Below are 27,231 nucleotides of genomic sequence, written 5' to 3'. Positions count from 1 at the left end.
AGCCTCTCCATTTGGCTTAGGACATCACCTTGCAGATGAAACCTTTGCATATGTGGGAACATTCTGCTCAAAAGTTCCCTCTTCACCAAAAAATTTCCTAGAGACTCTGGAATAAAAGCACAGGGTAATGCTCCCCTCCTCTTTCCTGGGGTTTTTTCACTGTAAAACGTGAAGGATCCTGGAGGAGAAAGAAGTGCTTTGAAATGGGAGCGAAGAGTAATCTCTGCTACTCCTTGTAGCACCATGGGAGTCCAAACACGTTCTGCAGGGAGCTTGCAAATGCATCAGCACCCTGCCCACGTAGGGAGGAAGGGACTGATCGTGGAAAGAACCTGACCTGGAGTTCCTCCCCATGGTGGCTGAGGATGGGAACGCCTTTAGCCCACATCTGCTACGCGACTCCAGCATCACCGGCTCTAACTCGGGATTTATTTTTATCGCTCTTCTAAAACGAGACAGAAACTTCCCCTTGCCTGAATCCTGCCTCATTTCAGGGAAGGCATGGCAGCATGGCAGTCTAAAAGGGGAATCACACGCCGGCGTCATTACCAGCCTATTCAGAAAGGCTTTGCTGAATCTCTCAGATCTGCACGGTCGCTTTGATGCCACCAGCGGAGAGATTTCTGATGACACATCCGCAGTCTCCAGCAAAGGTGCTGCTGCTGCTGCTGCCTCCGGCCCTTCCTTACAGAACCCTCTGATCTATTTAATTTAGGTACTTTTGCTGCACACCTATGAGGGTGTCTGATCATGGCAGAAGGTAACTTTACACCATTGCATACCCTCCCAACAACCCACCGTGCCACAGTCCTCCAACAGGACCCATCGAGACTCTTCTATTCAACAGAGACAGAAACACACTCAGAGAGCCAGAGAGTGAAAAGGCAATTTGCGAATCTCATCTCATCTTCAGCTTTTCATCTGTTTGATTTTCATCCATTGAGCTGGAGCTGGTTGTATTGTAAGGATGAATATGCTGTTCCCTAATGGAAGCTGGATTGACTTGCTCTCTAAGTGGAGATGCCAGACAAGCTGGCACTGAAATGGAGAAAACATGGGAACAATTGCAATAGTGAGGGAAGATGCATCAGTGCTGTGACACACAAACCATACCTGGTAGCTTTAGTTTACTGTAAGGAATGGGCTGGCTGCTCCCAGATGCTCAGAAATCCCTGATGGGCAGAAATGAGTTTCCTGCATTTTAGGACTTGCTATGATTTAACAATGCCTTTGCTTCCCTGGAACAAAACCACACCAGCAGCACAGAGAGCACTGCATCTACTTACTGACCTAATACCTGGGTGTTAGCAAGCCAGGTCGATAGGAGTGAAGATGCTAAGACAGGCTTTTCTCCCTTCCTGCTGACATCCTTATGTCAGCACCACACTCTAAATGATATCACAACTCTACCACATCGTGGTACTGATGTCAGTGCCATGATTAAGACAGCAAAGTAATTACAAGTGTCTGCTTTTGTATGTTGATTGCTTTCCAAATAGATGTTCTCCATTCCAAATAAATCCACTATGGATTAACGTTTCTCCTACTTGTTCACTACCTAGAATGTATTTGATTAGAAAAGCGTGATCAAAACTCTGCTTGACCATTTTTCAGCACTTCACCATTTTTCTTTTCCTCATCAGGGAGAAAAATGTATCCATTAGTTAACCTTTTCAAACACATTCTTTTTGTAGGCTAATTCAAAGAAGGATTATAAAAAAAAATCGTCAGACTCGGCATGTGAATAGCTTTTTGTGAGCACAGGGAACAAGCATTCATATATCAGAACATCAGCATGGGGAGATAAGGGAGCTGTATAGTGAGAGCTTATCTGAATGCAAGATCAGCCCTGTGAAACCAGCATAAACATCAAGGACAGAATCCATATATTGATGTAATTCTTAGTGCTACTAGTGCATTTGTGTGAATTTGCAATTAAATAAAGCTTATTCCTTACAAAGAAAACAAGAAGTTAAGGATACAATTCAAGGTCTATTGAGATCAATGAGAATTTTTTTCATTGCATTTGAATATAGCTCCCTCTCCCTCCTTCCCAACATGCCTACTAGAATATTAAGAAAGAAATTACCTGAAATTCGTTTGTACTACTTTTAAACAGACCAAGAATTGAATCCTCAGTTCTCTTAGTCTGCTTTCTAAACCAGCAAATCCAAAGCTCTCCTTTTATCCACAGCTAACATTTAATGTATTTAAATCCACATTGGTTTTGTACCAAATAAAGTCATTGAAAATACCACAAATAGATGTGGGTGACAAATTAACTGATGTAGGCAACATAACTTTGAATTTCCTGACTTTTAGGCAATTAAAATATCAACTTAATTGTTGGATCCGTGTAGCTTCTCTCATTTTAATATGTAAATCAGTCTCTATTACTCTATAGCTCAAAGAATGTGTGACTCTGCTTACTTGATTAGGCTGGGAATTGCTGGTCCTGCTGTCACTGTGTTTACACTCTAGTGACAACTTTGCACATCAAATTCACATAATGCAATGTCATCAACTTACTCATCAAACATAAACTTCTTAAATACTGCCGCTGCTCTAAAATATTGAACCTTATTTTACTTCATTTACAGCTCCTAAATAATCAGCATAAGTGAAAAGACAAACTGGAAATTCAACTGCACAACAGTATTTCTCAGACAAAACAGCTTCTCACAGACAGGGAGATGAGCCAGAAAAACAGTCCATGCCAAAGGTTGTCCTTTGACTTCCAAATTTTATTGCACATTGCCCCTTTAAAATGTGGTACAAGGAGACAAACTTTATTTCTCAGTCTCCACACATTCACCCCACCTCATCTGGGATTCAGGGTTAAGGAGCCCTGATTTATCCTGTGAAGACAGTCAGGTGTCAGCTCCTGGTCACATATAGTTGACTGCAAATTGATATGAGGACTAGAAAGTAAACCAGCAAACTCAGTCATTTTTTTCCTAATATGACCTGATCACAACAGGAAAACCATCTTGGATAGTATGGAGGGAAAGGGTAATTAAGTTCAGTATTTTCCCATTCCTGTAATCTTTCCTGAATCCAATAAACAAACCCAACCAAGGGGACGCTCACCTTGCACAAGGCTTTTTAAGACTTCCCAGTGTCCTTGACACCCCTTGCAAAGTTCTTCCACTGGATTTCTACCAATCTACTGGCTCAGAGAGGCATCAGGCTTTAATTTCCAGGAGAAACAATGCACTGACAAGATGCAGAGCAGAGATCTGAGGCTCGGCGCTGCCGGAGCGCTCCGCTGCGCTGCCAGGCTGGTTTTTCTGATGTCAGGGAAATCGTGTCGGCCTGAATTTGAGACATCAGCACAAGCCTTTCTTCTCAATCCTGCTGATGAATGAAAGAGCATTTTCAATTGTGTACATCCAGAGGCCTTGTGGCACATCAGGCCTAATCAAAAGCTGCTCCATGATGCAAAGTGCTGTCAGAGGCAGCTCCCAGTACAGCTCTGCAGGAGCCAAAGGGCAGCTGCAGATAACACTGCATTTCCTCCCCTTCAGGGCTGGAGAGATCTAGCAGGAGCATCCCAGCCACCAAGGAGGCCACAACCAAGCTCGACTCAAGTATCCCAGGCAGGAAAACACAAATGACAAAGTTTGCCAACAACAAAGCTCAAGAGGCTTGCCTCTGGTTGACAAAGAAACCATCAGCAGAAGAACCTGAGGGATGTAGAAGAACTGTGGCCACAAAGGGTGTTACTATTTATGTGGCAGTTTCTGTACAGGACAAAATTGGTGGTGTTTTACAAGGATTGTGGGGGTGGGAAGGAGTTAAAACACAGAGAGAAGGATTTTGGATCCTTCTGTAGCTCATTGATTTTTCTCCTTGCAAAGGCTCTGAATGTCCCTGAGTAGAAATGAAGGAGCACAGCTACTTATAGGGGTTACTTCTGGTAGTGAGAACAACTCTCCCACATGCTCACTTTGTATTTCACTCAGCTACTGGTGGACTGGGAACTGGAATCCCAAGTAATCAGGCTTAAAAGTGCTGTTTCTATTACCAGTTTTTTCTTCACAGTCGCATACAGAAGGAGACAGAATACTCCTTGTCAGCCCAGGTTTCTCTACACATTTTCTCTTGATTTATCTGCTCTCTGAAGTCACCTCTAACCTTGCTCTCTGCCCATCTGTAATGGCTTTAGCTACCTCTAACCTTCCCACTTACCTCAGCAAAGGCAGCCCCTTCTCCCCAGATGTACCACAGCTTTACTGTGTCAGGACTGAGTAAGGAAAATGCATTTGCCCAGGGAACCAGCAGCCTTCTCCTCAGCTATATTTTCTTGCAGTGCTACTCATTTCCATTACACCCAGACTCAAGTCAGGATCAATAAGCCCAGAGAATCCCCTTGGGAGCCCCTTCCTCATATTGCTACAGAAGCCATTGCAGACGTTGTCACAGTTGTGTTTAAATTTGGTGCTTCTCATCACATACACATTTTTATTTTCTTTTCCATTTCTTTCTGTCTCACAACTTATTTTGCTATTTTTTCTTTCCAGAAATGGTTTTATTTTTTATGGAACAAAGCTTCTATTTCTACTAAATATTTTGTAATCCATTTCTGCACAGTGCCTGGCAGGAGGGTAGAAGATGCTTTAAAAAAAAGCCCTTGTAGGACTTGCTGGAGCTGTATGGAAGTATTATGTAGGTTCACAGGCTGCCTCTTAGAAAAACAGAAATATTGAGTTCTCCAAGAACTTCACATATGAAATTGGTAGAAAAGGAGGGCAGGAAGAAATCTTGCAGCTTTTTTTGCTCTTTGTGAAGGCTAAGTATAGTCTGGATAGTAACCTTTGACTGACACCAAGTTTTACACATTCGCCAGCTACAACAGAACTACTTTACAGAATTTATTACAAACCTCTGGCTCGCTCCCTGGACAGCAGAGAGAGCCTGAAAGTTCCAGCAATGTCTCAGTGGCACCTCCCACCCCAGTTTCACAAGAAGCTGCAGGCTTCAGGCATCCTTGGGGGTTTGTTGGGTCAGCAACCTTTGGCCCTCTCGCAGCACACAGATTACATCAAGCTCAGGGCAAGTCTCTGGTTGTTCAACAGACTCGTGGCAACTTGCCACAGGCAGGGCACACTGTTTGCAATATCCTCAGTGCTGCAGGACTTCCTATCTGTATTATCTCAAAAAAAAACCCCAAAAAAAACCAAACCCAACGAAAAACCTTGGGAATCTTTCTGGATGATGAATACTATATATGATTAAAGCAGGTGGGGTTTTTTTGGGGTTTTTTTGTTTGTTTGGTTGGTTGGTTGGTTGGTTTAGTTTTTTTTGTGGTTTTTTTTTGTTGTTTTTTTTTTTTTTTTTTTTTTTTTTTTTAAAGATCAGAAAACATTTCTTCCAGCTCTCTTGAGATACTGGACTTTCATTCAAGGCAGGACCTTTATAGGTGCCTGCAGTGACTTCAGCAGTGCAGAATGTTTACCATCAAAGGCACTGTTGCTGAATCAGGACACACAAAAGCTTGAAGGTATCTTCCCCTTATGGCTGCACTGCCCAAATCCATTGACACCATTTAGGGACTCTCCCCTGACCACTGTAACCCTGTCAACATGAAATACAGGAGATCACAACTCTGCTGAAGTTTTTTATGAAAATAGGTATATTTAGCAACAGCACCTGGCTATCTCCAGTGCTGGGCTGAGACAAAGGGATATGGATAATAGGATAATAATGAAGGGAATCAAAGGAAGTTCTATTTAAACTATCAGCTTATTCCCAGTCTTAATATACAATTCAGGTCCCAGATTGATCTAAACATCTTGCAGGAGAGAAAATAGCACCATAAAAACAATAATAACAAGAATTAGCTGAGAGCTGGAGAGATTGCCCCACGGAGGCTGTGGAGTCAGCACAGGAGGGCAGGCAGCTCCCAGTGGGTCAAGACTGCTGCTAATAATTCTCATCCCTTGTGCTGCTTTCTGTATCATTTGTGGTTTGCACACCAATACTATGCAACATCTCTGATGCAGGTAGCAGTAGGGGATGATTTCTTCCCCCATGAAGGATATGTGGCCATCTCTGGAGTGAAAGAGGACAGACCTTCATCAGTGCACAGCAAAGCACCGGAGGCAAAGTCAAGCTCTTTATTAACTTCAGATGAAATTGGGATATGCAGAAAGCAATTTACTGAGATACAGGCAGGGCACAAAGGCTAACATCCTGCTTTTAACTGAAGTCCCTTAACATTTGATGGCAGCAAATGTCCTGGACCTTTGTGACTCTTTAGAACAAAGGGAGTTCCTTCAGTACAAGTGAAGGGGAACCAGCAGGTTAAACATAAGTGACAGAAGGGTCACCTAATGAATCCTTGCTGTGCCTCAGGAAGAGACAGGATGAGACTGAAGGAGACTGCCCTCTGTGCACTCACCTGGCCCAAGCCCATTTAACCAGAGGGATGTGGGAGCCACTGGCATGGAGTGAGAAATGGAGGCTGCAATTCCATATGTGCACCCAGCAGCAGCTGAGGTCAGGGAGGAATCCTCCATCAGGTGGACTCGGGTGTCACTCACAGGTGCAGTCCTCATCATGTGTGCATTCCCTACACAGATGGCAGGAAGCACCAAAGCTTCCAAGCACCAACACCTCAGCCAACTGTGGATGGAGAATGGCAACTTCTAAATTCCATCTGCTCCTTTTTTGTCACCTCCTGTACTCAGAAACACATTCATCAGAAGCACAAGCACACTGGGACAGTGACAAATTTTACCGTCTCTGGTGTGTCACTTCAACAAGATTACATTATTTTAATATTAATTCATTACCCAATTTAAATCCAATTAAATACATTTTACAAGGCCCTGGCATGGCTGTGATACTGGGAACAGCCCCTGCTGAATGCCAGGTGTAGCATCTGTGTTAGGGCCAAACACCTGCCTCAGAGTGAGATTCCCCAGTCCTTCATCAAGGACCCCCTTTTCCCACCTTTTTCCTAGCAAGGGGAAAAGGACACTGAAACCATTGAGATGGATCAATAGCTTTTCTTTTTGGTGGGATTATGTGCAGGAAAATAGTTCCAAAGTTCTCCCTAGATGGTTGAAATCAGAGTTGATTTCTCCATCTTCCTTCCTGATAGGGGTGCCAGCCTCTCTCTCACCAGAAAGAATATTAAAAGCACTTTTCCTCTTTCTCACAGGGAGAAGCTGCATGAAGAAGGGAACACTCCGGTGTAGCTACAGGATAGCAATAAATCATGAGAGCTCATGGAAAATTCGCATTACTGCATTCTTTTAGTCAGGAACCAGCTTCCATGGATCATCCATTCCTACCTTCAGAGACGTTACCTTTAAGATAGGAACACAAATGGAGAAAAGAAGCGCTTGAACCATTCTCTCTCATTTCTACCTATGCTTTGTTACAAGTCATTACTTCTCTCAGCTCCCCATTAGCTGCCATCTACAATTTGCTTGCAACTAAGACCCAAATCCATCTCTAGCAGTGCCAGGAATCAAGAGGTCTAGCAGGACCCCACAGGAAAAAATAATAAAAAAAAAGATCTAAACAAATGGCCTGGAGAGAAATGGGGAAAAAATAGGAAAAGCTATGGAGATGGGAAAAAAAAAAAAGTAGAATATGCAGACTGAAATACAGAAGGGGCAGTGGAGGGAAGGTGTGAAGAGCATGGGAAAGGGAAATGCAGAACTGGAACAGATTTCAGATCTGTGCAGCAATGCCCTGTGCCACCTTTCCAAAGCTGTCACAATCTGCATCCCCATTTCTGAGGCAGGAGGACGTGGAGCCTCTCCCCAGATGGCTGTCTGACCTTGGTGCTCCCAGCTCTTACACAGCCCAGCAGGAGAACACAACACTCACAGAGCTCCAGCCCACACCCTGAGTGTGGTGCCACAGCCCTGCCCCCCTTAACACCCCACCAGCCTGCACTGCCAATCTGCATTTTGGAAAAGGACAGGATGTGGTTATAGCTCTCCATAGGTCCCCATCTGAACAGGGACTATTACAGCATAAATGAGAGGAAAGGGCCACTGAACCACGTGGCAAGTTGCCAGGCTGTGCTGCAGCCTCCAGTGGTTATGCTCAAAGAGATTTAAAGTCCAGCATAACCTTGATTTTTAATAGAGTCACATTTAATGAGCTTTAACGTCCACAGTAATAATTTTCTTATTACCTACGCAGGAGTCGGAAATACGATCAGAAGAAATGTGCTGCACTCCAGTCCAATGAAGGGATTTAACAATGGCAAATACATTATTATCAAAACCATCAACATCATTGTCCTTAATGCCTTTTTTTGGTTGGTATAATTATAATTCTGTGAACCATAAGCATAGCTGTTGCATACCACATAAGCTTGCTGAATGCATCAAGCCTGGCTGGCTGGAGGCCACTCAAAATCCCTCACCTCGCCAAGCAGCCAGTCAGGTTATATGGCAAAACAGGACAATAAAATCTCACATTTACCTCTATCTGTCTAAAGGCAAAATGCAAACTTACATATGACCTCTGTTGTCCTCCCAGCTTTTATCCACACTCTTCCTACTCTGTGCTTGCTCTCTTTTCATTCCATTCTACTCTGACACCAGGGACCTCCCACCTCAAAAGCTCAGAGAACTGAATTTGCCTCTTGCATGTGTCACACAAGTGAGCTGGATAAACAGACAGATGGGGACTGCAGCTGACAGAAAGGGGTAAAAGAAAAACACCAATTCTTGTTATTTTGCACAGAAACAGCTTCACAGAACTCACAGAAATCCGCTCCCTTATCATGCACAACCAACCTCCCTCCCTGGGGTAGCCAATTGGACAGTGACAAACAAAGCAGAGGGAGTTTCTGCACACGCTCCCCACTTCACACCTTGAAAATACACTGAAGCAGAAGGCATGTGGCAGCTGTTCCTGTGGGCAGAGCTAAGAAAACAGCACAAGCTGGATCGTCCATGTCTTATCCAGAGGGAGAGTTTTCCAGCCACACGAATCCATGTTGTTGAGCCTCTGCTGAACAGCTGCTGCATCCACACTGCGGATGCAGGATGGAGTCAATGCAGAAATGGATGCAGCTTGCACAGCACACTTGATCAGCTGTCCCCAAACCCACCAGGAGCTCTCCCTGCTCCAGCAAGGAGGCCAAATCTGGCATTCACCTGGCTAATTTAAAGCCAGCTCAGAATAATCCTTGTGGTCAGCACAGTAACACCCTCAGCATCTCTTCACATCCCAACATTTGCAGTCCCCGTTCTCTGACCATGCTGCTGAATGCTCCCACAGCAGAAATGAGAGTTTAGGTGTGTTTATGGCAATGTGCCCTGTGCATGACAGTGATGTACTCAAGCACATGAAATACAAGAAAAAATGGCCAAGATCTTTCCACATAGCCTGGCTTCCTATACCTTCACCCTGTCCTCAAAAGAGAGACATCCACAGGGCTATGCCATTCTTCAACAGCTTTTTCCCATTTTGTTTACAAGAACCAGATCCAGATGCACTTATAGGCACTCTGAGAATCCAAAGAGCCCTCCTGTGACTTTGGTAAATGACACTGAAGTACTTCCCACCCTTCTAAGTTCTGAACCTGATGCTCTCTTTCATCTGAGATGGTCACCAGAAGTCAGAATGATGTAGCTTGAGACTAGGGTAAAAGGAAAAAAAAAAGCATCACATGTGTGAGGCTGGAAATACCCTGAAACCCAGTGAGCTGTTTGTTTTCCTGTTGGAATCAAAGGCAGAAGAGGAAACAGCTTTAAAAATGCATCCCTTCTGAGCTAACAACAAACCTGGTAACATCCCAGCACAGAGGCACCTCACAAACAGCTAAAACCAGCTGTGTGGAGAGGCAGCAGAATAATAATTCTAACACATCACAGGAGGCACACGTGAGGAGCACATTCCCCCAGAAGAGATGGTCTAATTACTGCAGATGATACCCCAGAGGTTCATTCATCAGTGACAGAGACACGGGCTGACCTCCCCTCTCTGCAGCCCCTGCCCTCCCTGGGCACTGTCAGCCCCCTGGACCTGCAGCATCAGATGTGCCTGTACTGGGGGCATAGGGACAGACAAGGGCACTGAGCAGCAGCATCACTGCAATTTAAACCCCTAAAACCCAGAGCATTTCAAATTCAAATTGCAATGCAAGAACTATCCCCAAGAACTGCTCACTGGGGGTCTGAGCCTGGAAGCTCCTACAGACAATGGTTTTTTTTAATGTTTGCCAAGTGTTTCATGCTTATGCATCTGTTAGAGCATCCACTAACAGGAGTGACAAAACTGTCACTTACTTGTAACATGCAGTGAGCTCTTCACTTTATAAACCACCCCATCTGCACATTTCACCATCATATTTTTAAGGCTGTATAGTACCATAATCCACTCTGAGATGATGGAACAAACACATTTGCAGCAGTAATACAGTGCCATTGTTTGAGTGATGGGAAAACAGACAAGCTGCTTTCTGAGAATTTCAGTTTCATAACAGAGAAAGATGTTTTCTTCTGTGCATTTTCTTTAAAGCAGGGCTCTGTCCTTTTGTGGGTCTGAAGTTTTCAGCACTTGTGACCTTTGGGAAAAGCTCTGCTCTCTCAGTCTCATCTGAGGGAGGTGCCTGACCTCCAGACACTGACCATGTACGTGCAGTTGGAACACACAGCTTTGCTCCACACAGACCTTCAGTTCACTTTCATTTTTTTTATTCTCTAACAAATTGTTTTGAGGCTATGAGAGTTACAGCAGCAACTTCTCCTGGGCCCTTCAGCATAACTTGATTCTGCCTGGTCCCTCGCAGTGTTACAGATGCTGGGTTAGGCTTTGATATCCTTACCTTGATTTTCAGAGTCTGAGAGCCATGTCTGGAGGTGTTGATTTTTGGGGTTACTGTACTAAAAAGTCTCACTCAGGTATGTGAAAGGAAGACAGACTGTACTCGAGTGCCACAGATTCTGTGAAACGTATTTAGCTCAGTGAAAGATGTACTTTGCTTTCATGGAGTATTGAATGTAGCTGTGATTAATGGGGCACATATACACTGATAAACAATATTAATTTGTTTTAAGCTAGGTCTGAAAAGATTCCAACCACTTGCTTCCCTGCAGCTATGAAAGTTATTTCCTGCTGTCTGTACTACCTCAAGGGCTAAACCAGCCCTGAAAGGAAGGAAATATTTCCTTTCACTCTGCCAGCAGCACCAGCCTATGAAGGCTGTTGTATTGGTATTTCATTCATCATGAACAAATGATATGAATTATTATTATTTAGCTTTACCACCCACCCTTTACCACACTGCCACCACACATTCACTCTCTCCTGCACCAACCCAGCTGTTTTCATTTTCCATACAACCACTCCATCAAGCACGCTGTCTGCAATGCCTCCATCTGCTGCTGCACTCAGCTCCTCTGGCAGCACGGATGAATAAATGCATCCCCAAGACCAGAAGCCAGCAGCCTACCTGCAACTTCTTGTGGGGACTGAAAACCCCCAATTCCTTCCAGATTCCCAGAGATGGAGCCGCCTTCTTTGAGCACCCTCACGAGTTCCCTCAGCCTTTCACACTCCTCCTGCAGCTGCTGCTGCTCCTCCTTGCGCTGCTGCTTGGCCAAACTCATCGGGTTCATGCTCAAATGGACAACTTTGGTTCTGCTGGGGTCGTAGTCACCCTGGGTGGCAGAAAAAAAAACAAAACAAAAGCACACTGAGTAACCAATCCAACCTCCAAGTCCACCCAGCCTGTACCACTCAGTGAAAAAAAAAAAAAAAAAAAAAAAAGTTACAGCAGAAAATAAGGTGACATTTATGCAGTGACAAGGTTTTTATTCCAACAGCTGAAGGCAGCCAAACCCTGTGTTGTTTCTCCTTGTCTTGCTACTCCATCTTTAAAAAAACCCTGAAACAAGGCAAAGAAACAACAAACAAACAAAAAATAACCAAACCAGAAAAAAACCCACAGGAACACCCCACTTAACAGAACTTGTTCCCTGGCTGATACTTCCACAGTCAAATTTAACTCCAGAAATGAAATTTTATAGCTGTATTTAAAATCTCTTGATAGCAGGAGATTATAATGAACACCCAAACACACCCTTAAACTACAGCAGGACACGCAGTGCCAGCCTGATTTATTGCTCATATGAGCCAGCAACATCCATGGCATCCAAAGGTGGAGTCATTAGCAAGTTCTATCAGCTTGTCCCAAGCAAGGGAACTGATATTCCATTCTTTTTTTCTCAAAGGAGAATTGTATTTACAGCAGTCTAAATAGTCAGTCAAGCCCTAAGATGGCAAATTAATATTCTTTCAAAGCGAGAGGAAAACACTGATGTTTCATTTGTGATTTCAGAGAGACAATTTTCATATAAACTACAGGAAGCCTCACAACCATAAATGTAGTAAAACATGTGCTAATGCTGGCTGCCACGGCACTCTGCCCAGCTGAAACCCTATAGCAGTGCCTGCATAAAAAGCTATTTTATATGGTAATATTTTTCCTTCAATTAAAATCTCAGGACCTAAAGTGATTTCGTAAACATTAATTAACCCTCAAGAGCAGCATGAGGTAGGTATTATCCCAATTTTATCATTTCATTTCCATTTAAGACGTGATAGAACTTTATGTGGGGTTTTTTTCCATGCAAACCAGAGCAGAGACTGAGAGACTTCATCCTGCATTGCTGGTAAGAGACCCCAGAAGATCCCACTCCCAAACACCTTTTATTGAAAATACTCTCTAGTCAAATACTGTGACTAGACTCATCAGGCAGTGAACTGCAGAAACTCACTGCCCCAGAGCCTGAAAACAGACACAAAACAGCATCAAAAATGGGTTTGACAAATTGAAGGACAACAGCTCTGTAACTGGGCCATGCCAGGGCAGGGTGTGAGAACCTTCCAGCATCTCTGGTTGCTGGAAGAGTGCTGGAGAGCATGGACAGATTTGTGGGCCTTCACAAAATAGCAGTTTCTATCACTGTGGTCAAAGATGCTGTTCTGGGATTTTCTTCCCAGAGGAACAAAAAAGAGGGGTGTGGTGATTCCTCATGAGAAACCAGTTTGAGCACAGCTGTGCATGTGGGTAGGAGAGAGTCACTGTCCCACAGTGCAGTTACAAAGAAAGGAGATACATGTGCATGTCCCAGGCCAAGAAGGGGTGGGAGGAACTCCCAGAGGTCTGCCCTGGTCCAAGAGCTCACTTCAGGGAGCTGGGAAGACCCAGGCATGGAAACCTTGGGTACCCTTCCCAGCTGTTTGCACTCCCCACATTCAGGGTAGATGGTCTCCCAACCCTTGGCCACACACTCAACAGGTGACGCACGTTCTCCTACTGCCCAAGCCTCACTTCAGTGACCTCGGGAACACCTGGGAGGTCAGCACTGCCCTGCAGCCCCACAGCAACAGGGATCTGTGACCCCATTTCCACAGCCAGGCTGAGACAAACCTCCCCTAATTGCTGATCAGGTAACTCAGACCAAAAGAAGAAATAATCCCACCATCAGCCTTGATCAAGAGAAATTCAGTTGAGACCTGAAGGACAGAAGCAGCATCTTGGAGATGTCAAGCAGAAGAAGGAAGACAGCTGCAACACCAGCTCATTAGATATATTTTCCCCAACACACACTGGCATTTACAAACCTGCTTTTGCACTCAGCTTGTTACCTTCTCCTGCTATTTGCACTTCAGGACTCCTCCAGACAGGTCAGGGCACTCCTCACTCTCGTGTTTGTCTTTCAAGGGAAGAGATTCAACTCCAAAGTTTGCAACATGGCTTACTCTGGCTGGCAGGAAGATGCTCCAGTGTCAGCTGTGGAGCCCCAGTTCTCCTTGGGCAGCTGCTGGTGCATCTGACCAGCTGGGGAGGGCTCTGGCCCTGTTTCCCTTGTCAAGGTCAGGCAGAACTCACAGCTCCTCATCCTGGCTGCCAGCACCATTCCAGCTCCAGTGCAGGGATCATCACTGCTGCAGACACAGCAGCAGGATCCCTGTGTGAGGAAAGCCTTGCACACCTGGAAACTGCTGCTACCTCCCTGCTAGGGCTGCTGAAACCCACACTGCACCAATCTGTTTATTCTGTGGGTTATTTACCCTTTTCCATCATCTATCTGGCCTTTCCATAAAGCCCTGCCATGAAGCTGCAGTGCTTTGGCTCTTACAGGTCTTTCAGACCATTTTTCCTCTCCTTTCATAATACACCCCCTTGAAAAATCTTGCTCTAAAACTCATCACCAGGGCTCAGCCTTATTTTCAGGGTTCACCAGCTCTCCTCAGCACATCAGTCTGAAGCTTCACTGAGACAAGAGCATCTCTTAAAAGCCCAGAGAGCGACGAAGGCAGTGGCAGAATCCATCTCATTTAACATTTCTGGGAGATCACTAACATATTTGCTATGCTACTCACATTTTTGGGCTAGGGGCAGTAGCTTTCTCTTTCTTCTACACAGCACACATCAAACCAGTACATTTCTCCCTACAGCTAAAATATTAGTGCAGCTGGTTTATATTACAGCAATGCCTAAAAGAAACCAAGTGAGACAGGGATCCCAGCATGCCAAGTCCTGTACAAACCCCACAGGAAACTACCAATTAAAGCCCAAAAAGCAAACAACAAAGCCTGAAGATGCACTGTGTGAGGGGAGTGCAGGTATGGAAAGATGCAGTCTCTGGTTCCAGGTTCCTCAGCAGCATGGCAGAAAAGAAAACACATCCTCAGAGCTGCTCCTCCTCACCACCAGACCATGCTGCCACCTCACAGTCATACCAAGCAGAGCGTCATTGGAGTCTCCAGGAAATTTACTGGCACTCTCTGGAGTTTCAAATAAATGCAGGAAGCTTTCCACGGAAACGGTGCAGACCAGAGGCAGTGTCTGATGAAAGGGATGGGTCTCATGTGTAGGTAAGATAGAAAGTCAAAACAGCATCACAGCTTGGGACGTTTGGAGTGTTTTTCCCAAATTTCTGAAGGTTGAAGATGACTTTGTGTTGTGAAAATGAGTGGTTTAGGGTTGGCTCTATGAAGACCCATGGCTGGAAAACTGTTCCATATTTTTCTGTCTCAAATAAGAGACAGAAAAGCAGCATTAAAATCTCACTAGCATTTGATAGACATGAAACCCTGATGCTGATAGGAAACCAGGGACTGAAGAAAGCAAACAACATCCTCCTGAAATCCCTTTCGTTCTGGAAAATGTAAATTGCTGTTTTTCTCTGTCAACTGCACTTCCACCTACAATAAATTAGTCTTACTGATTATAATTTTGTTCTTTCAGTTATGCAGCAGAAGCCTGGAGAATTGTTTCAGGCACTGGGAGAGAAGACCTAAAACAGATTTTCCCATTTAGAAAATCATTTCTAATCTTGGGTGACTGAAGAGGAAAACCAAACAGTGGCATTTGAAAGGCAGGCACAGAAGAGACAGCCATGTTCCTTGAACAGGAGCTGGGACTCCCCAAACAGCTGCCCAGGCACAGCTCCAGATGCTGCTTCTGTGCTGAGCAAACACATGCAAGGAGGCATTGCTTAGCAGAGTTAAAAAGCATCTTGTAACAAAGGGTAATGTATCCCTGGTTTCTCCAAGAAGCGTGAAAATCGTGCTGCAGGTTTGGAAACTTGGCCTGAATGTGAGGTTTGACCAAATCCACATAAGCTCATGGTGCCTTTATACGGAAATTTGGGACATTTGGGCTCTGTTGGAAAGCCATCCCACCCCAGCTCATTCAGCAGTAACTTGGTACCTTGTTTTGCTCATCAGCACATCATGGCCACTGTCTCAGAGAGCAGCAATAACACATTACTGCCAGTTTCTCAGCAGCATCCCTTCTTTACCCCTGTCTTCCCCAATACCTTAAAAACCAGAAATTGTAGAGATTCTGAAGAGTAAATGACTTGGACTAGAGAGAACTGCTGGCGTCCATTGATTCTTCTCTTCAGGGATAACACTAAACAAGTAATTCAGATTTGTCAGAAAAATGTAGAGAGAGCTTCAATTTAGGAGGAAGCAATAAATACCTTGATTGATTGCAACCAAACCTAGCTGGCACTTAAAAAAGTGAATTACTCATTCCTGGAAAGTGAGATGTTAACTAGTTGATTTGGTGCTTAAGGCAGCAAACCCATATTTTTTTTTGGCTCTCAGAAGGGCACTGGACATTTTATGGAGATGATTTGTTGATTCCATGTGTTAATACGATCCACAATTTGTGAAATAATGTTATTTTGATGCATTATCCTCAGCCTTACAGACATACACCCCAGGGTATCCACAAGGAAAACTCTCTCATGCACCACCCCATTGCTGCTGTCCCAATTGTGGAGTCACTATGTGTGACAAACGCTGCAGATGCCACACACAAATATTGGCTCAAGGCAGTATGTTCCAAGCACACTCTGGCAGAACTATTTAGTAAGACTCTGGCTATCAATAAACTTTCTGACAAAAGACTATGGAAAAAAAGAATTTGCAACAGGGCCAATTTGTCATCTAGAACTGAGGTACAAGCTCAAGTCAGATGCTGCTGCCTCCCCTTTCACTTCCATCTTCCAGCTTGAAGAAAAACCACCCCAGGGAGATAATTTTGCTGATGCTACGTGTCATTTTTTAAAACTATATTATTGTCAAACAGTCAGCACGTTGGTCTACGTGTTGAAATTACAGCTCAAAAACTTCCTAAGTAATCTGCCCATTAGGGAAGAATCAGTCAAGTGCCAAAGCAATGAATGAAGACAGGACTGCTTTAATCTCTGAAAAACAGAAACTTTTCCTTTAGAAGAGGAGTTGTTTAGAAGAACAATGAAAGCTGCCAGTGACAGCACCTTGAAGAGGGATGAACTTATTTTGGCATCTCTCCTCCTGGTTGTTTGAAAACTGCAGTCCCAATTCAGGGATGTCTTTCTCCAGGAGCTATAAAAGCTTTTCTCTCTACTCCACTCAACTTTCACAGATGCACACGTAAGAATAAAGTACATAAAACCATGTGGACCACTTTACATTTAATGAAACGTTCAGTACTTAACAACTCCATTTAAGGTCTATTCATGTGCTGCAGGTATTTCTGATCAGAAGGTAGAGCTGGTAGCAAAGGGAATAGTCTCCATGGGTGTGAATATGTTTATCTAACATCACTAATGAAATTAAAGAAGTCCATACATCCCAAAAAAAGGCAATGACTGTCAGGATACAGTGTGAACAGGCACTGTGAAGAATTTTCAGCTGGCTCCTTCTGTTTAATGCTTTGGCAAGAAAAATCATCAAAACCCGTGGACGGGGGTGACATGCACTTTAGTACCTCATCTTTTCAGTCTTGGTATCTATCAGCCTTAAAAGATTGTGATTTCTGAGCAGCACAATAAATTCTGGTGGAGCATATGGACAGCTGAGCTTAATCACTGCTGGCTGGCAACACAACAGCTTGTGCTTGGCCCTGCTGAGAAAAGGCTGGTGCTTGGAAACTCTTCAAGGAAAGGACCATTTCCTCCTCACAAGGCTCTTGTGCACGGTGAGAGCCACCCAAACACTGCTGCCTCCTGAGCTGAGGAATTTCTTCCCATGCTGGCTTCTTAAGAGAGAAATCTCCAAGGTTTCTGGACTGGGGACACGTTATTCAGTACTGGAGAACTTAAATAGAAACGATTTAAGGAGCTTAGTAGATTATATCAGCTTTAAATGGGTCAGGAGTTACCTTGGAAGAATAGTTGGAATAAAGACTGCATCTAGCTGTAGGAGACAGATGGGAAAGTTTCTTACGTACAGATATAAAACATAAAGCATCAGTTGGGGGGATGGTGGAAGAGACGTGTTTGAAAAGCATCCAACTGGCCAGGGAATGCTCTTGCTTCCATTTACTATCACTTGCAGGCAAAAGAGTAGCTTAGATTGTAAACACTAACACACAGCAGGTAATTGGGTATATGCAGGTTGTCAATGTCCAAAACTGAACTTCTGAACTCTTGAGCAGAAGACAGTACCTCACTGCTGGCTCAGCCTGGTGGTACACTTTGGTAAATCCTGTACTAAAACAGAGATGGCACATCCTGAATCGCCCAAAGATAGGGCCAAATGTGACAAAATGTTACTCAAGGTTTCTGGCTGGTCTTTCACTGTGTCATGCTCAGATACTGGATTCTCACAAAATCCAGGTTCCTGATGCTAGAAGAGCTGACACTGCTTTTGGGGACCTGCAGGTTTATGCTTGGGATTCAGTTCCTCCTCCTAACCATGGATCCTCCAAGCACGCCTTTCCCAAGGCTTGGGGTTTCTGGAATGATGTCTGGCTTCACTGCAAACATGGTATTTGTGGGTAAACACAGGCATGCAGGCTTTGCACACAAAGCTAATGAATACCCCATTGCTTCCACTGAGTTATGAAAGCAGACAAGTCACATATCATTAGAAGTTGTATTTGAACATGTTTATCTTCAGCTTACAGTTAATGGCTCAGCATTTATGTCAAGAATTGTCTGCTGTTAGTCCTGCATCAATACCCATCGGAAATTTCACTCAAAGATGAGAACAAAAAAACAGCAGGAAGGCAAAATTGGAATTTATCACCTGAAAGGCACATGGAAGGTCCCCAACAACTACAGCTCTTGCTGTAGTAGCTTAATAACTAGAGTATGCCTGGCCATTCAGGTGAGCAGCTTCTCCTGATCTACCTAAATTTTATTTTAACAGCTTAAAAAAAAATAAAATTGGTTACTCAACTCTCGTACAAAAGGCTGTTGGAGACATTTCTGTACCCAGCACAGGCAGCCTCAGAAAGCTTAATCCTACCTCAGGAAATGCCATTTTAATGGAAATTCTGTTTCTTGGTTTTGTTCTTTGTTTCTTTGCTCAGGCTTGTTAAAGTGATTAGAGTAATACCCAAAGTAAACTGCATCCCAAAGAATTCCCTCTGTAGCCAGTGCACAAAGCACAGCACGCTCGCCCGCCCCAGCTCCCTCTGTCACACAAGATAACCACACCAAGGGATCTTTAAAGCCTGTGGAACAGGAGCTGCGTGTAACAAAAATGGATTGCAAAGATGAGACAAAGCAAACTAACAAATAAGCAACAACCACCACCTGCTCCTTGTAGCTTTGCCAGTATGTGCATGCTTCACATCAGAAACAGAAGGTGCTGGATGTTGGGAAAAGGCTCATTTGTTCCCACCAGGTCTCATGCCACTTCCCTACCCTTTTTCTCTCTCCAACATTTTTTTTTGTGCACATCTGCACACACACAACACTGAAACCTGGCAGCAGAAATTCACTTGGGCAACTTTTCCCTCCTTATCTTAGCCAGTTCTTAGTACAACACCTGCTACTTCTTCCACAAAACAGGAAGATCTTTCTCCTTGCCCAGGTGACGTGACCCCTTGTTCATACACCTTGATCCAGGCAACCTTTCCCCTCTGGCCCCCTGAACACTCATGTCAGTCATTTCCAGACCAGTGAAGACACTCTGTGCTGGCCTGAGTTATGCCTCTTCATCCCCAGTAACTCCTCCAGCAGCACAACAGATTCCACATCCTTGCCCTCAGGAGCAATGAGCAATCCCACATCACCTTCCCCACTCCATCAGCAATGCCACCTGGAACAGCTGCTCCTCCCACAAAGGCTTCTACAGGGGTTTTTCTCTTCCTTGCTGAGCAGATCTCCCACACTATCCATACTCATTGATATTCCTCCCTATGGCCTCTTTCACCGCAGCATCTACAGCAAATTAGCAATGAGACAGGGAGGAGGTTGGAGTTAGGCTGTATCACAGACAAAAAAAGCTCTAATCACCCCTAATCACACTGCTCTAACACCAGAGCATATCTCTGGGTACAACATGTAACACATTTTGGACACTGCTACACTGGGAGTAATAAAATAGAATGTCTTAGCAGTGGTGTGGAAGCCCTTCAGGTACAGTTTTAAAAGGAGATCTGTTTTCTATATCTCTTTCAAACGTGTTGTTCCCTGGAGGATGCAAGACTATAATTTGCATTGAGTGAGGCATTCAGATGAGGTCTGGGATGCAAACAAACGTGACAGGAAGGTTAAGAGTCAGGACAGAGAGACATGGAATGGCATGAAGCTGGGATAATCTAAAAGAAAAAATGCATCCAAATGTTCACTCTCCTTTTCAATTGCTGCTCTTCCTTATATTGAAATGGAAGAAAATCATAGTCTGCTCCAGGATGGTTTGTTACCACCTAGAGACTTGAATTCCAGGGTTTCTATACTAGTTTTTTCAAGTCAAGGATTCCTGTCTTTCCTGAGAACAAAGTCTGTAAAAAGTTGCTATTATTTACAGTCTAGCAGCGTGCAGAAGAGACCTGTGCTGGTTCAAAAACCTCTGATAAAGACACTGAAAATAAAAAGCACATAGGTTCTGAAAACAGCCCCAAAGAGCTTATAGTATGAGTTATAAAAATTCCTTTTCAGAGATAAGTCTTAACTTTATATGGTGAGAAATGCTGGCTCTCACAGATCTGAATTTCAAAAAAACATTCTATCAACTTTCCCATACAAATGAAGTAACTTTGGTTGAGAATATTGTTGAGAGGTGTCAGAACAAATCTAAGTTTTCGAGAGAAGTACACACAGTTTACCAATAAGTTTAACTCTTTCTTTGCTGCTCTCCTTTTTATTTTGCAACATGCACATAGAGTTACAGTTCAGTAGACCAGAAAGACAGGAGACACTTGAAGTGAGTTTTTTTTTGTAGTATTCACTCCAATCCAGATATTCAGCCACTCGAAGCTTTCCTTCCTGACAATGCTCTATAAATCTTGCTTTAATGCCTCCATAGTTCTGTGTTTCCTGGTAAAGCTCTGCTTTGGAATGAATTCACATGGGACTTCAAGGAGAGATCCTACAGGAGAGAAATAATACAAACTGGCTGTGCTAGACCAGGACCCTCAGTATCCAGACAGGAAGGGAAGAGTCAGAATGAAATATGGCAACAGAGGTCCCACTTTGAAGACTTTATAAAGCAAAGTGAAACTGCAATGTAATAGGATTTTCCAGTTAATGGATCTCATTAGCAAAAAGCAAAACCTCTACGGGTGTTTTTTTAAGATACTATCTGGTATAAAAAGAATGATGCATAATTAAAAATTATGTAAAAGCCTTCATAGAAGCATCAAAGTTCATCTGAGCATATAAAAGCCTGAAAAATAAGTGACAAGAAGTGCTGTCAATCACATTCTGTATTTGTACAGCAAACATATGGCACAGGCTGAATGCTGAGGTCAACCACAACAGCAATGCTGAATCTCCTAAAGGCTTTAAGTGCACCAGGACATTTTGATCCTGTAATTTAAAGCATATAAAAGTACTATTATATGTCCTTGCACATCGAATTCCAACCTGGTAGGGTACAATGCAATTTTGAGTTAATGAATGAGCACCTTCAGCCTCAGCTGCCCCCCCGAGCTAACCCACCACCATTGCCAGGTTCCTGCCTCAAGCTGGAAGCATTTTCACTCCAAGAGCAAGTCGGGTTCCCTTTCCCATCACACAGAAACCGTGACAGACCAAGTGGTTTGGAGGACTCATTTCTGACAGTCTCCTCGAGCAGCTGGGCAGTGTCTGAGGGGGATTTACAGCAAATGTTTTGCAGGTTAAACAAGCTCCAGTGCAGCCTCTCCCTGTGAGGGGTTATCACCTCCCACACGCCTCCTGTTGTGGCCAAGCCACAGAGAAAAGGAGGAAAAGAAAACATGTCCCTGCAACACAGCCAGGGGAAGAGCAGCCACAGCACAAGTGCCAAGTTTTATTCCTTTGGTCACAGTCACTTCACAGTGATGTGGTGGTTGTCTTGCCCCTGGGGAGAGCTTATCTCACCAACATCACCTCAATGTTCAACCAGATACAAGTGGAAATTCCTTCAGTAACGGATAAGTGGGTACAGGGAAAAGTGAGAAAGCTTCCAACAACTCAGAAAGACATGTACCCATGTACATACCATCCTTTTATCCATGCAGTCACCTGCATTATTCACCATGAGGAGTCACTGAAGGTTCCCTCAGTTGGGTTGAGCAGGCAGATCCCTCATCTGTTTGCTCTGCTCTTTCTCAAGTAAGAGACCTGAGTGTCTAAAACATCCAAATATTGATTCAAATGGTACATTCTCTTCTATCCCTTAGGGCAAATAGACAAATGTTTGGTTCTCCCTTCCTTTTCACCATTTGATCAGGTTAATTTGCTTTTAAATTTAAGTGAGTTGTAGGATCCCTGATGAAAAGAGCTCCTTTTCCCTTCTCTAGGAGCATGAGAAAGGTCTCCTCCATCTCCTTTCTTCTCCCCACCTTGTGATGATTACCTTTTTGTCCCAGGTTTCCTCACCTAACTCCTTGGAGAGCTGGACTCTGCTTTCTTGGTCTCTATGCAGAAGGGCATCACTTTGTCTCCTTTTATTCCTTGAATATTAAAAGTTTCCACAGACTGGGGATTAACAAACATTAGAGATGTCCCAGGCAGTGAGAACAGGGCTGTCATGGAAGAGGTTGCTGTGCATACAAAGAAACCCTGAACTAGAAGAGTCAGCAATGCAAGGAGAATTAAAAAGCACAGTTAAATAACCCTAAATCCTCATGCATATTTATAAACTACATCACATCAAAACTAAATCAATACCCTCACTAGTTACATATGGCCTGAGAAAGCAAGAGCTGGTAACTTGGTTTTGCTTTACCCATTGTGCTGGTGAGGCCCAGAAAGTCTCCACTCAGGAGTAAATTCTTGGGCTGTGAAGGGGGAATTTCAAGCTGCAACATCACTGGGAAGATGAAGCAGAGGGGAGAGAAGGAGCAGCCACCCACAGATGGCACAAGGAATTAACCTGGGCCTTGGCAATGGAGCAAAATTTCAGTTTAAACCCTTCTGTTCCTATGACAAAGAGAAAAACACCTCTGGCAAGAGAACAGGTTTCACAATTTCAGCTGCATCTCTGTAGATGACACAAACTACATCCCCCAACATTTCATACCCCACGTGCTGGGTCAGACTGTTCACATGGGGACTTCCATCAGCACAACCATCTGCTTAAACATCCCTTCTTGGCTTTCCCTAGGGGAAAATACTTCTTGGTTGTCTGCAAAGCTTCAATTACTATTCATGTCTTTTCAAGTAAATGCAGTTTGAACCAAAGATATGGGAAAATGCTTTAAAAAGTCACACTGGGATCACCAACCCATTAGCAAAATGTCTCTGTCAAACATGCTAAACCTGACTTACATCACTTTATTCCCAACAACACATTTTCCTTATTCAGGCTTAGACTGCTGCAAAGCTGAGCCAAACCCAAATTGAAGGTACCTTGAAATATATTTGGTAGACACAAAACTGTCCAAACAACAGTGCGTGACTTTAATGGGCTGACATACAACTGTCCTGCCTCCAGTTTGATTTTATTTCACCAGTTTTATGTCACTGTGCTAATGGACTGGAGAGCAACCAGCACATTTTGCACAGAGATGAGAAGGGGCAATGATTTTAAATTTTATTGCCAGGTTTTTCCAGAATTATGACTGCCAAGTCAATCTCTAAACCGTTAAGACCCTACAAAACCTCCTTCAAAACACAATACTTCCTGCTGTATAAAACTCAGGCTTTGATTTTTATCATCACTTTCCTCATTGCCAACATATATCACAGCATTTTTATGGAAGAAAATGGTGGATGAGGAGAAATTCTACTTTTCTGGTGTTTCTCAGTGAGAACCCAGTTCTCCAGCCTTCGTGTAACAATCCAGGGAGGAGTGGACAGCTCAGCCTTGCACTACAGTTGCCACAACATGCTCCTGCACTGCAGTAGTCACTTCTTTCCCATTAAGTTTTAATTAGACAACACATGCATAACTTGGAAACACAGCCTGGCTGCAGTTGAGAAGGGATCTTTTCAACTTCATTTGAGCAAACCTGAAAGAGAGCCTTCCTGTACTTCTCTAACCACAGATTTTCAGATGGCATCTTTGAGAACACAATCATCCTGACTTTCAGGGGTCAGACTACATTTGCTAGGGAGAATGCAATTTTCCTTCCTTGTAGGAACTACCTGGTCCTTTTCCATATTTCAGTTACTGTTTCGTTTTTAATGCAGTTTTAATGCTTTAAAATTACTGCTTCTTCAGCCAGCTGTACTATTTGGCAGTACACAGGGTCTCCAAGGGAGTAAAGGTATTTATTTAGTTACTTTCATCAGCAGAACCCCAAAATTGTCTTTGGTATGGAATACACTGACAGAAACCAGGGGTTTTCTGCCTGAAACTGAGTAGTAGACAGGCACCTTGGAATTCATCTGACTGAACAAGCAAAAAATGGCCTCAAGAACAATGATAAACATCTCAGTTGCATAAATTTAGACATTTTAATCCTCCAGCAGGTCAACAGCAGAGGGAAAAAAGATCAAGAGGGGTGATAAGGGAAAAGCACATTTGAAGTTAGTGATTTCAGAAAAAAATATTATTTTCTGTAATCACTGTGAAAGGAGTACAAATCTCTGCCATCATCTTGCTTAACAGAGCTCAACAATGCTTACATTTCACTTGAGAGGAAATATCCGTTTTCATTATTTCAGCCCACTCAATCACTCCTCCTCCAACTTCAAACCTTGACTCGGATGCATTCACTTACTGGAGTTTGCAAATTGCTAATCACCCATTGGCAGTATTGATCTGCACGTTTTACTGCAGTCAGAATGAGACAGCACTGGCTGGTGAATAGACTGTGAAGACTGAAAAATGAGATTAACCAGCTCGCTTCATACAGATCGAGTTATCTGCTGCCTTGTTCGCTTTTCATGAAGCTTCCAGAATGCAGCAAACTGAATCTCCTTAACTCACAAGGCAGGGCTGATACATAACTCCATTAGAAGAAAAGATCAGAAAAAGCAAGTAACACAATTTCATGGAAAACAGGTCTTGTCGAACAGACTTGAAGAGATTTCAAGTCTAGTTAACTAAGATAACTGTGTTGACATAACAGAATAGGAATTCTGTAATATATTTGCCTCGGTATCAAAATCACATTTTCTTTTAAAAGCAGCGTGATGCAAAAGCAGAGTGTGGCAGTTTTTAAATGGCCCAAAAGCTGATGAACTAATAGTGACATTTCCCTGTTACTTTCCCAACAAGAATTGCTTCTTTGGCCGATGGTATGCAGCACACATTCTCTAAGATACATAAGGAAATAATAAAACCTTTACTAAAATATGCAGATAACACAAAGGCAGAATTGTAGCAAACAATAAAGCCCACAAAGATAGTTCAGAAATCTGATTGTGCCAGGCACAATCATTCCCTATGAATTCAAATGCACCGTGAGAGATCCCAGTGAGCGGAACACAACACAGCAGGTACTTTCTGGAAGACAGTGCCTGTGAGGAGGCCACAGTTAATAACTAAGGGTTACCTCTAATTTAATGCTGTGAGGAGGAAAAAAAACCAAGGAACAACCAGGATCTTTATGTATCATTGAGTAGGAAGGACTAAAGAAACAATACTGTCCCTGAAGGCAGCACTGATGAGACCCCTACAGTGATAACACACCCAGGTGAGGTGTGCGGGCGTGAGGGTGTTATTGAAAACTAAGGGAAGTGGTGAGAAGATTTCCATGAATGATTCATGGTCTGAAAAAAATACATCTTCCACTGAGAAATTAATGGAAATCAAACTATTTCATTTGCTATGGAGAAGGCAGAAGCAATTTGATCTGGGTTTTCGGTGGAAATATGACACTAAATGGTTCTTTAATGTAGCAAACAAAAGCACAGAGAGAACCTGATAGCTTCACTTCATGGTGAAGCCAATGAAATGGAAATAATATATATTTTTAATAGGGATGGCTAACCAGGGAAACCAATACATTGTCTGTTACTTAGTGTCTTTAAATCAATATTTGATATCTTATTAAAAAGAGTCTACGGAGCAACAGCAAGTCACTGGGCAGATTTCTCTTAAAACTATTTTTTGTGTTATATCAGACTAATGGGTATTCTTTTTGGCCCTAAACCTCCTAATTCAACTCATTCGACTTCCTCCAATTCAAAAAAAAGTGTTATCCAATACTTTTATCCATTCTCTCTCATATCATTAATTCCCCCTCTTACTTTATAAGCCTCCAGACAATTCTGTAACTTCAGCATTTATTCCTCTTAGACATAACAAGAACTTAGATGTTATCACTGACAGTTTAATCTTTTTCAAGGAGAGTTTTAATTTGGAGAGAAATTATATTAGAATCAATGCCCCTAAATATAAAAATACTTTCAAATCTATGTTCATTTCAATATTCCAGAGTGACAGGGCTGCTCAAATCCTCAGGTGATGGAAAATCAGAATGACACTTAAGACCCAGCCACTGAGATTGTGCTTTTTTTTTCTCCCTAAAGGAAATGTCTTACAGTCGTAATGACAACTTGAACATGTGGATGCTGATCCATACAGATGTAATCCAGCTCACTGGAAAATTACAAGGGTTATTTGATGATTAAGAGTGCAAAAATCAGAGAAAGGAAACAGATTTGTCACCTGCTATCTTTCTTGCTCCCTAGGCTTTACATTAGGGAGTCTCCATCCTGATTTAAAGGGTGTAAAGTCAATTTAAGAACTACTTTTCTGGGAGACGATAAAGAGAGAAACAAAGATGGACTGAGACGTGAAAGCTCCGCAAGTCACAAAACACAAACACACCTCAACCTACAACACCCCTGTCCATGTGTACACGTTTGTAAAATAACCATTCTGCAATGTGTTCACCTTCACTAAAGCCAAAGCTTTAACAAACTCACATTTCCACCCAACATCCTGCTGCCAGTCTCCCTCTCATCTCCCCCAGCTGCCCTCTGAAGGCAGCACCTGACATCAAGTCTTGAGCACTTTTGGGGAGGCACCTGAAGGATTGCAGAGTGGAAGGGGAGCAGAAAAGTAAACATCTTGAAAAAGCACAATTTCCCCCTGTAATCCCATATTACTTGTGCTCCAATATGCACAAGTCACAGTAACAACAAAATGACTGTTGCTCTTCATATGCTTCAAGCACAGTTTCAGACAGATAAAAATTTTTGGTTCTGTCCTCAGGAAAGAGCTGGAACATCATGAGCTGCCACATTGGGAAAGCCAGCTTCATCAGCTAGCTGCAGACTGGTCTTCTGCAACAGATAAAACCCAGCCCACTACTCCCAGGCTTTGTTCCCCTCAACTACCTCCTTGCCACTGCCAGCAATTCTAACCCACATTACAAATGCCTGACAGGAGACCAGAACATGGTTGCCTCTCTACACTAATAAGAAAAAA

The 27,231-nt window shown here is 43.3% G+C and overlaps 1 protein-coding gene across 1 annotated transcript in view; it reads right to left on the bottom strand.

The window, feature by feature from the left end:
• The window catches only part of MAD1L1 (mitotic arrest deficient 1 like 1), a 346,571-nt gene that overhangs the window by 109,770 nt on the left and 209,570 nt on the right, over nt 1–27,231 (bottom strand). The window contains exon 16 of the mRNA XM_083872211.1: nt 11,432–11,639. Within this exon, the coding sequence (XP_083728337.1) occupies nt 11,432–11,639 (208 nt within the window). The remainder of the gene's footprint in view (nt 1–11,431; nt 11,640–27,231) is intronic.

This window comes from Zosterops lateralis, assembly GCF_965231275.1.
Source record: "Zosterops lateralis genome assembly, chromosome: 15".
Lineage (NCBI taxonomy): Eukaryota > Metazoa > Chordata > Aves > Passeriformes > Zosteropidae > Zosterops > Zosterops lateralis.
This window is presented reverse-complemented; position numbering and strand designations above follow the sequence as displayed.